The following is a 12,058-nucleotide window of genomic DNA, read 5'->3' as shown; positions in this document are numbered from 1 at the left end:
CCTTGGCAAAGTGAGCCATGAAGAGTGAGCCATGTGGCCCAGTTGGTGCTGGCTCAGCCTGGTAAGGGTGCAAAGGGAGCTCGGGCCGAACCCGTTCGTCCAATTCGACTGCTTTCATTTTACCTAGTTTGGCGTTTTTTGTGGCAAACGCAAATAAATGAATAATTAAGCAATGGACCCGTAAAATTTGGTCCAAGATGAAAGCAGTGGACAAAGAAATAAGTGTGGTCATACTTAGCATAAGAAACTAACGTAATACAAACAAAATTGTAAAACAACATGTATGAGTTAAGCTTAAAAAGTAACATTGCGAAGTTTTGCAAAGGAAAAAAAAGGTTCTGCAAATTGTAATGAGGTCCATGGGGTTAATTATCTTTTTTTTTTAAATGACCAGCTTCTAAATTACCAGTTACTAATCACATTTACATTTGCTTTTGCCAATCAGTGATTAATACGAGTGAGATCGTGGATTATAAATATATCATACGCACAGAATAATTAAATGGTTGTTTTATGTTTAATTATATCTTGGATATTGCGTTTGAAGAGGGCCTGACAATGGAACATTTAGCCATTATCTCATTGAGTAATGTACATGGGGAAGAACTTATGCAGATAGGGCAGCTATTTACACGTTTGTGCGGCCGCCTGCTAGCGACCTCGTAGCCTTGCAGTGGCTGCCGTATGCATGTGATTGCTGTGCGACGCACCAGTCCCCCGTCTAGGGCTTAGGGTTACGTGTTTCCAACGTACTCCGTGCTGAGATGAGGAATGTGAGCGAGGCACTGCACTGAGACAACTGGTGTAGTGATATTATAAATGGCCTTTATTTAGACAACAAAGATTCGCTCAGACTCCAAAGCCCTTCGTTTTCTGGAGGGTCCTACATTTGGAACTTTGGCCAATTCCATTAATGACTCTTTGCTATGTACAATGTCATCATCATCATTATCAGCTACGATCATTTCACAGCTGGCAAGCAGGAGACAACCAGATTAACTCGGAGTAAACCTAAGGACATGAGGGGATATACACCCAAAGCTCTGCACAGATGAATACATCCAATTTCTGTAATGCCACCTACTGGCCAAATCACAGCCCAACAAGTTAAGGAGTTTAGAAATCTTCGTGATCCGCCAAAGCTCGCATCACGGTAACCCATCACCACCGTGGCAGGGGCCGTCACCACTGTGATCGGCCATCGCCGCTCGACAGAGGCGCGTGTAATGCCTATGCCGTGCTTCCGCAGGAGCCTGCAGTCGGAGTACGATCGCCTGCGGCAGAAGCAGGAGCTGGGTGGCCTGGGCGCGCTACTGCCGGCCCCTCCCACAATGCCCCCCGAGAGCCCACGTGACTCGGAGCTCATCGCAGAGGCCAAGCTGCTGCGGCAACACAAGGGTCGGCTGGAAGCTCGCATGCAGGTCCGATTAAAATCTGTTGGTCTCCTTCCCCGGCTGTGTTCACAATTGTGCTCTCGGTGTTGTGTGACAAGACAAAGACCCCATTTGCAGAGTCGTTGCTGCCCCATATGAGCAATTTTTCGCTGGACATCTTACAAAATTATTTTGCAAAGTGGCCATTTCATGATTCACACTGTTGGGGGCGCACTCTTTCACACTCTCTGCTGTGAGATTGTAGCATCACAGTAAAACCAAATTAGCCCAGTCAAGTGCACAATCAAATTTAATGTGACCGTTTTAGTTTATTTGTGCAGTCATTGGTGACCAGGCGGAGACAATAAACCAGTGTTCTTGACACATTTTCAGAGGGTGGGGCCACTTTCCTTGATAAAACATCACATTGCTTGAGGGCTGCCACACATGTGAAACCATTGGGGGTTTGACAGCACGATGATAATGGCGAGTGTTTTCACACTTGTGTATTGTCGGGGGCTGCACATCAGGTGCCCTTGCAATGAAGACCACTGTGATAAACTCTACGCTTTAAGAATGCAATCTGGATCGCGGGTAGCTGCCTGGGTTTGAACCCAGGAGATCAGCAGGCCCTTCTCAGTGCTCTGACCTCAGGGCCTCTGAGCCACCCGGGGCAACTCTCCCAGCATTCCTCCTCGTAGAAGCTCTCACCTTTAAATACCGGTGGCAAGTGTGGCCTCCAGTGACCAGGGCTGTTGGTTCTGGCTCTCGGCCGGATAAGCATAACGTTAATGTTGTCGTTTTAGTTCAGGACTGGTGGTGTTTTCGGAGCAGTCAACCAGCAGTAGAAATGTCACATGTCTACATTTCTGTGGCAGAGACTAGTGTTTATTTTACCAACCCAAAAGGGACGATGGGATAATAAGTCAACTCTTAAATTGGCACGTGAATTCACACAAAATAGGCACGCAGTTAATGCTCAAAATGTGTCGGCGTGTTGAGTATATGAGGGGGTGGAACAGTGGCACGTTGGTCTACGCACTGCGTTATGAGCAGAGCGACCTGAGTTCGGTTCCCGGCCACAGTTAACATCAGTGGCGAGCGATATCTGCTGAACCAGCCCTTGTCCTTCATCAACACGGAACAAAGGGCATGGGCAAAGTTTCGTCAGACAACCCCCAGGGCTGAAATGCATGGAGAGGCTTTCATCCAGCAGTGGATTGACAAGAGTATAGCACATTAATTACCCTAAATATTTTTTTCTGATTTTTGTCACCTATGATGAGATGTAAACTGATTATGTAATTCAAATACATTTTAACATTGTAGGAGGTTGTAGAGGTACAAGGATAAATGAGTGTGATGCAGTATACGCCCCTACCTATTTAGAGGCTACATGTACTTTCGCTGCCTGATGGTGTCAAAGTCAAACGCGCTGTTGGTCTACACCATTCCCAGATGGCATCAACGCTCAGAGCTGCCGTTGAAAATGACCAGAAAATGTGTAGGCACTTCTATTGTTAATTCAAGGTGAGGAAGCCTGCACATTACAATAGCGGAATAATAAATGTGGGTATATAATATCGCATCAATATAGAAATTTGTCTTCAGAGGCTGTCTGGGCATGGCATTAATATGTCACGAAGAATGGCTTGGGAATAATAAAATATGTACAGATAATATACAAATCCACAACTAAATGTAATTACAGCGGCAGGAAGACAGAATCTCAGGTGGTCTAATTAAATCAGGAAATCGTCTATGGAGAAGAGATGGATCTCCAAATTGTACGTAAACAGTGGGATACAAATGGACCGACGACATCGGAAAGTTGCTTTTAGTCGGTTGGAGCAGCAGAGGAGTAGGGGACAGGAACGCTGCCAAGCCGAGGTTCAAGAAAACGAAGTCCATCACACTGTCACTTGTGTCCGAGCGTCACATGGCAGCCCTGACAAATTAACTGCCCACACTTAGTTGCAAGTATTTGTCCACGATGGTGTAAGCCCCTGTTCTTCATTGCAAGGCCCCATGGGCCACTGGCGGCCGCTGGTGGCCTTTAGTGCGGCCCCTGACACGCGTCCTCCCGGCAATCGACAACGAGTGAGAGCACCCCTTGCAGGCGGTGTGGCGGCCCTCACGCTGATGATGTCTGACCGGCAGAGGTCGCAATCGGGTACCCGATACCCGTACCCTACCCGATACCCGGCTACCCGTACCCGGCCCGGTACGGGTTGCCGTTTGCGACCCTGGTGCGGCCGGGTACGGGTACGGGTAGGCCGTGAGTCACCGGTGAGTAACCGTTTGTCACTCATTTCGGGTAGGGTACGGATACGGGTAGGGAACGGGTACGGGTAAGGAATCAAAACCCGTTTGCGACCTCTGCTGATAGCCTACAGTACCCCCCACCGCCCTCTCTGAAAATCAGTGAGGAACGATGGTGTGAGCTGCCATTCTCTATAGACGTTCACAAACCCGCCCCTTTCACACGCGGTCATGTGTTCTGAATCTCGCGTGCATCCGCTTACTTGCATTTCCCCGTAGCACCTTGCTCTCGGCTTTTGTAGATGTTCACGAATGGAGACCTTTTCACATATCCGCATACACCTCGGTTCCCAAGCAAATTGGACACGCGATGTTGCAATGCATTTACCGGAGCAGAAGCAAAGCAGGGATGCAGATAAAACATGGAATATGCGAAAAACGGAACCGACAGGCAGCAGTCAAGTTCTACTCCCTGAAAGAATGCCACGTCTACTGCAGACCAATGTGCTAACTATTGCCGTATCACCAGGAATCCAAAATTAAGCCGGGACAGCGGTACAAGTTGTTATTGGCTCCAGCGTTTCACTCGTCCGGAGGCAATGGAAGGATCGTGGCAGAATTTTTACCAGCTGACGTCATTCAGGAGATAGTATTTTGCTTGCGGAGAAGATGACACCGTGCCGTGTAGAAATGGGACATCCCTGAAAGTCATGTCCAGTGTTCTACACGACCACATGAAATATTCCCTCGGGACGATCGCAACGTCAGCAGGGTGTAAGATAAATGCCTTGCAAGTTGCCAGAGAGCCGCTGTGGTTTTTACTGGCTTCAGCGGTTGATTGATATCCTTTATTTAATCCAGGTGAGTGCTATTAAAACAACATGTCTCGTTTACAAGGGTGACCATTAGAAAGCACGGTGGCTGTGTCCGCTTAGCAATCTCAGCTTCAATCTACCTGATTGTCTATTTTACATTTATTACTTTGTTTTGAATTGTTCTGTAAGAGGTGGTGGAAAACGGTAAAGGTGCAGCCCTGCAATTGCTTGCACACACCACTGCTGGCAAAAGGGGCCTTCATTCCAGAGGGAATTCTCCAGATAGCCTCCCGAGGGAATATCGGTCTAGTCCTCTCTGCTGGTCAGCTATACCTTGAAGAGGTGGGGGCTGTACCCACACTTGAACTCACCACACACCCCACCTGCTAATTGACTACATTAGCGTCCCCATGTACACTGCTGGATGGACAGAGGTGGGAGGGGCAGTGGGCGGGGGGGGGGGGCATTTAATAGATTTTCCCATAGTTTCAACGGCTGTACCGGGAGACCAATCCAGCGGCCTCTGGATTGTGAGTCCGGCACACTCCGCTAGCCATTGCAGCATTCCCAGTTGTTCCCAAGGTGATCTAAAACTGGTGATGTCATTTAGAAATAATCTCACAATGAGTGTCTTCTATTGGAGAGCCCACTCTTGTTTCTCCCCTTTCCCCACCCAATCTCTTTTAAGTTGTGGTCTCTCTGATTGGGGGGCTTTTCCCGGAAAGCCATTAACGCTGAGCCGCTGCCGCTGCTTGTGCCGTCGGATGCAGGTGTTGGAAGATCACAACCGTCAGCTCGAGTCCCAGCTGATTCGCTTGCGGCAGCTGCTGGACCAGGTGAGATGCCTCCTTTTTAAAACCTCAACCCCAGCCTCGGCCAGAAGATTTATTGTGCCTCGCTTCGAGGGCCATCAGTCACGCGCTGAGCATGCCAAAATTCACACCCCCCGGGGGCGTGGATCGACTCCAAACTGTTGTAGATTAACACTGAACTATCCCCCAATAAATGCAAAGCCATTTTTTTGGTCGATTTCAATGAATGAGCGGCAATGAAAAGCCAAACACACACTTTCAAGCGAAAGGGGGAAAGGGGGGGGGGATAAAATAAATAAATGCATGGTACCAAATCATCCATTACAATTGTCCCGAATCACTTTGAGATCAATAGGAATGCTTCGCGATTGATTTACAATTCATTCTAAGCGAAATCAGGGAATTCATGTGGGTTCTTTGTCATTCGCTGAGATGTGTTGGCCACACGTGATGACTGCAAGACTGTACAACCCGGGCATGGTCATTTGAGTGTTGAGCCCACCTGGCAAGACTTTTCTTTGGATGGAGAGTCTTTAAATATGCATTTTATAAATTGAACTTTTTACATATATATAAATGCCATTTTCTTTAGGTCTGACGTTAAACGTTTTGAGAAGAGAGGAGTGAATACATACGATAAAGCTGTTCTTATATATTTTTGTACTTTCTTTTACAAGGCAGCAGCTGGGTCCTGTAGACATTTAATTAAAAACAAAATTGTACAATGTTTGATTATTCTCCAAGAACTGTCCAACTCCTGGAGCAGAATTCCCAGTGTCACAGGCCCTCCTTAATGTCTCCATACTGTCGCTGATATTTGTAACATATGCGCATTCAGTGATTCATTAATTAAAATCTATTCTCGTGGTCTTGAATCATACATCAAATCACAGTGCATAAAAAATTGACGGTTTACGACTAATGTGCTACCTTTAGGCCAACGAAACAAACGAGATTTTACAAAAACTACAGACTGTACAAACGAGATGGTGCCAATGAGACAACATTTTCAGTTATTTAACAAAATCTTAACCCCACCCTCCCCCCCCAAATTGTGCCAAATTGTCGAATCGCCCAGAGGTGAGGGATGGGGATGAATTGTGATGAAGTCTAAATCAATCGATCGTATAGCAGCACACTGCACGCTACATAAGGGCTTCTTGCAAAACATTTTTACACGATATCTATAAAATGTAAGAAATTTAGTTTAAAATATGCCAAATGGTGTGTCCTCACTCGACAATCCGCAAACCATTACGCCCGTTTGCGAGTCATAAATACTGCAGCGTTAAGCGCACGTCAATGTTTAAAGGCGAATTAAACTTTAAACCCCCTCCATCTATATTGTAATGTATCAAACTTAGATAGTTTTACGAATTTAAGAACTTGCTTTCAGTTTGCCTTTGCAAGCGCAGTTGCACCGCTGTCAGCACTGACCATGTCCACGCTTACTAACCAAGGACTCGGACGATCGGCCTTGACCTTACAGCAGGGTTCACATCCTGTAACTCATTCGACCCCATTGTTGGCAGATGTGCCGCATTATTTGCAGGGGGAACATTTTATTCACGGCATACATCTGAATACACTGCAATGCCGTGGTATTCATGCGCTTGGAGAGAGGGTTTTGGGAATGGTGTTTTTGTTTGTTTGTTATTATCCTCACGGAACTAAACGCACGTCACTTGATCTGGGTTAAGCGCACATGCCCCGGTACCCATGCAAAACTTTGCATAGCTCTAAATAATTTGCGCCTCGGCATGTGCATGTCAATTTATTCATTTATTACGCCTCGCACCATTTATTTATTTGCTCGTTTATTTATTGATGTGATTATTTAATTTATTAGTCCATTTGTTCGGTCGCTCACTTATTTATGCGCTCACGTGTGGATGCCGGCGCGTTCAATATATTTATGCGGTTACTTATTCATGCGAGACATAAAAAATGATGATGCGTAAACAGCGGCGCTCTGCATCGTCCGCGAGGCCTGCACCACGAGGGTGCCCGCGAGGGGGCGGGCGGCGTGAAGGCGTCGGCGGCTAATTTAGACCCATTGCCAAAACAGAACTTTTGGCTCCGTCGGTAAATTTGTCCATAATGAAAGCCGGCGCTCACCGTTGGCACAAATGCTGGCTGTTTTTTTATTTATTCTTCCCAGTAATGCTCAAGTAACACCCACAAACCGTATTGTCGAAACACAACCATAACAATGGTCCTCCGGCCCTGTTTGTCCCATAGATGTGGGTCAATCGCATTGACGGCTGGTAGGAAACCAATTTCCATTGCAGGTGGGCCACTAATGCCCCACCATCACTTAGGGACAAAAATCAATTTGTTCTTGCCGCTACCTACAAATTACGTCCACGTTAAACGGTTCACTGATACACAAAAGCACCTTCGTTATGTCATAGGCGTGCTTGAAGCACTAATAGGTGCTCGCTACTTGCGGAACAGCATGGTAACGCTCATTGCTGCCATATGCGAGCGGCCATGCGCATGACACGGTCGAGTGGCTCGGAATTACACAGTCGCCCAGCTGTGCTTGAGCGATTGATGACACACAGCCAGTTCTGTCATAAACGCTGCCAGCATCTCATAAAACTCACCATTACCCCGGCAGCCCACATGTGACTCATTTAACAACAAAAAATACCCTTGCCACAAATAAGAAGCGTGTCCTGTATCCTTCCACCGACGCCCTCCGTTGTTTCGCTCAAGCGCTGCCCACGTGCCACGGTCCTCCGGTGACTCGGGAGCTTACCGCGCGCACGGCGATCGTCCCAGAGGGAGCTTCCCATCAGCCCGCGCCCCGCCTCTCCGGGGCGAGCTGTGAAGCCGTCACGGGGGAAAAAGTGGAGAGTGGTTCATCTAGCGGGGGATGTGGGGGAGGGGGGGTTAATTGAATCGTCGCGTCGAGGTGATCGTGTCCTGTGAAGGGTTAAAAAAAATCGGCCGTGACATTGCATTGTTGCTCTCTTTACTGGAAAAGCAACTGGAACAACAAGATGGATCACCGTGACACCTGTCCACTTGGAAGTTATTTTTATTCCGCGGATGATGGAGTGTTGGCCTGTTCCCATGACGCCGCGCTGATTGAGTTCCCTGCGGCTACCGGGGCCTTAGGCAGCAACACTGGGCACGACCTCGCTCGCGCGCTCGCCCCAAGACGAGGAAATGCCAACGAAAAAATAGTTTCCTCCCCCCGCCTCCCCCGCCCCCCCTCCCCTAAAAAAAAAGAATGACCTGCTGGGCGGCGGTGCCAATTCCTGCAGAGCGCTCGAAGCACCACTGCAACTTCTTTACAGGGCGATCCCACCCGCTCGCGAAAGACGCAATTATATGCCGTATCCAAAATTGGCTTAACGAAATAGTTAGCGTGTGTTATGGTAACGTCGTCCTTCCCGTGAACAACTCCCGCGTGGCAAATGCTCATTAAATATGCTTTGCCCTGCTCCGATGTAAGCTGTCACAACGGTGACGTCGGTGTTAATTGCAGCGCCGCAAACTGAAATGTGAGTTAATTTGCATGTTTTCCTGGAACGGTCATCCATGCGCACGCGTGTCTTGAACACGCGTGTGGTGTTAATGAACGCCCGGCGACACGGCAATAAACCGAAGTGGCACGCAGTCCGGTGATCCGCAGGAGGGTGCCACAAACGTCCGTTGGCATATTGGGAAGATTCTTCTCCGCAGTGGCAAAAATATCGTCCTCTCAGGCCAACAACTTGTGATCTCCATCTCAAGCCTCTGATCTCTGCTTCTCGTCCCTCGCTGTCCTTACCCCACCCCGTATATGGCAACCCCTCCTGCTCCCATCAGCCCCAGCAGGAAGGCAGGGTTAATGGAACGCCGGCACTGCCGTCGCCACCGCCGCCACCACCGCCACCACCACAGGAGGAATCCCACCCGCTGAGTAATGGAGGATCTGGAGGTCTGCGCCCCCCGGAGCCCACAGGTAACGCCCCGTACTGCAATGTGTCAGGATTGGTCATGGGGATACGTCGTTACTGACCCCTGGTTTCAGTTCTGTTCCGTTAACTTCATTGCGCCGTTGCTTTACCAGGTTAGAGCCTCCCGCATGATGCGTCATGCAGTGGTCGTGGGGATGCACCAACACTGAACCGCGGTTTCACTTCCATTCCATTCATTTCATTTCCTAAATTATATTATCAATTCAGAGACCCTTCTTAAATATTGCGTGTTTTGGTCTGATTAAATATACAGCAAGTGACGAGTTTGTATCCACACAACCTGAAATCAGGATTTAATAAAGACCTGCAGATGTAGGGAGACAAGTCAGTTTAAATAATACTCTACATTTTAAAATTAAATCCCCGTATAGCTTGGTAGAGGCCTGAGCAAGTCCTATTACTGAGTAACGTTAAACATGTTGCCAATTTTTTGCAGACCGCACTATTTTTTTCCCACAGGTCTTAAGGTATTTGGTAATCAGCGCTTAGAATCGTATATCCTACCCATGTCGCTAAAAGTCCCGTGTAGGGCTCCATGAACGAGTGTTGGCTCCAAGACTCCAACCAGCGGCGCTCACCTCCCGTGCACGGCCATGAGCCTGTGGTGAGAATTCCACGTTCATGTGACAGGGGTGAGGCCCTCCATAGGACAATCGCTGTTGACTTCCCCACAGAGTGCTCCTTGTCTTATTATTATTATTGGGCCCGGAGGAATGATTGTCTGCGTCAACCCCGACCAGGATTTAAACCCGCAACAGTCCGATGGTGATCCTCCCACCGCTCTACTGCCGTGTCACTTTGCGTTTATTTACACTTATTCGAATGATTTAGTTGCAAATTACAATGCATTTGGTGTTCACACTTAAGTAGCTATAAATTTCCCTGAGAATATCCCCGTTGCTTCCATTGACGGATATGCACAGTGATGGATTAAATTGTGAATCGTTTCGGTTGTAAAACTGACAACATTGCAATTTGTGGACAGTGTTGTGAGATAATTTGTACGTTCCACAAAGCAGCCATGAGGATTTCCTCCGCAGAACCACGACGCACTTGTTTGACAATGTCCGTGCGTCACATTGAGAGCTCTTGAGCATTGTGCTTGTAAGTAAATGAGCTTGACATTGAGACCACATAACTTCACCTTTATAAAGGGGTATATCAAGGTCTCTGGCGGCTCAAGAACAGCATCTACTGGATGTAAAAGCATACACTATGTAAGCAGAACCCATTCTCTCCCTACATAAAAAATACAATATTTTAGTTCATCAGACTATTGGTTTACCAGACCTATGTTATCAAGCAGCATTTGTTTCAGGGAGCATAGTCTGGACTAGTTTCAACCTTCTGAATCTCATAATGCAGGTGTTTCTGCTGTCTAAAAACGCATTGCTTATTGTATGTACAGTGATACCAAAGGCACTTAAACCGAATTGTTTTTTTTCGCCTTTCTCACAGCCACAAATAATGTACCACTCGCAGAGACGTTTGGAACGTCTTAACTGGCTTGACGATTTGCCAGGTTACAGTGAATCAACCGTGCATCACTTGCCAAACAAACCTACACGTATATAGTGGAAACAACATTAGCTACCAATGACTCAACACCAGCAAAAGACATTGTTCTTGTCACATGTGCGTGACATTGGGATGCTGTGATTGCTTGGCCACGGATTGTGCCTGCTTTTATAAAAGGGCATGTGTCATTTCCAATTAAATAAATGGCCCACGGGACATGTCATCATGTTCGAAAATTGCATCAAGCGTGAAAAATTAAGGTGACCGGGTTCTCCGCTTGTTGATTCACGGTGTCAGAAATCGAGCACGACGAAGGTTCCTTAGCAGCGTGCACGTACGTTGAACTTCTTTCGCACCGTACGTAGCCAACCGTGCTAATCGGATGTGTTGGGTTAGAAGTCTTGGGTTAAGCGAAGGGAAATCAAATCACAGTGTATTCCATTCCGTTCAGAGAGAGAGAGAGATCCTGGTTTAATTATTATCGGATCTTGATTTCCATTCACTGCACCAGAGTAATTTTTTGTTAAAAATAGGTTCGATTAATTGACGTGAGCAGTTGACATCACCGTGCTCCAACGGGAGCTTGAAAGCCCAGCAGTTAAGTGAGTGGTGAAAAAAACTGCTTCTGGGTGCTTTATTTTCTGGACCAACAATCCCGAAATTGTGTCCTTTGGCAAACATGTCTATGCGCGGCACGTACACACGTTTCAGTGAGAGTTATATTCATATGATTTATTATGATCATACTGTACACCTAACCATATAAACCCCAGTTATATATTTTCAAGACCTAATGTTTGTGGACACATTGGGAGTCCGTGTCAGTTCATGAGTACACCATTGTGAAAGTGGATGTCGTAACCTGGATTTCTATAATTGTCCACAATTACGAAGCTGATGATTCACAAGTTATTTTTTTCCAGATAAATGTTCCTTTGTCAACATGGGCAATCTCTGAGTCATTTAAAAACAAAACTAATTATATCAAATAAATACATTTCTCGAATACGGTAACACATTTGTTAATTTGCCTACATCCCCCTGACTTTCCTTGTCAGAAATTTAAAATAACCCCACGTTGTCTTTATTTCCCATCTGCGTATCGAGGCAATTAGTTTTTGCTGTTTTATTTTTTAAATATATACAAGCCAGCACAATCTGCGCTTTGCAGGCCGTTACTCTGCAGTAATCCATAGCGTTGGATAGACACCTGTTTATGGATCGCACGAGACGTGATTGTGGGTGACTTACAACCACGAGGCCTCCTACATTCGTCAGACGTCAATTCCAAATGGTTCTCTTCG

At 46.9% G+C, this 12,058-nt stretch overlaps 1 protein-coding gene across 1 annotated transcript in view; it reads left to right on the top strand.

Moving 5' to 3' along the window:
* Positions 1–12,058, top strand: part of LOC133353592 (dystrophin-like) — a 639,339-nt gene that overhangs the window by 622,074 nt on the left and 5,207 nt on the right. Inside the window, 3 exon segments of the mRNA XM_061569957.1 lie at positions 1,250–1,421; positions 5,221–5,286; positions 9,085–9,220. Coding sequence (XP_061425941.1) covers positions 1,250–1,421; positions 5,221–5,286; positions 9,085–9,220 — 374 coding nt within the window.

Source organism: Lethenteron reissneri, chromosome 6 (assembly GCF_015708825.2).
Source record: "Lethenteron reissneri isolate LAM-NWPU_2019-01 chromosome 6, ASM1570882v1, whole genome shotgun sequence".
NCBI classification, from domain to species: Eukaryota; Metazoa; Chordata; class Hyperoartia; order Petromyzontiformes; family Petromyzontidae; genus Lethenteron; species Lethenteron reissneri.
The sequence above is the reverse complement of the archived record's forward strand: the minus strand, read 5'-3'. Positions and strand labels throughout refer to the sequence as shown.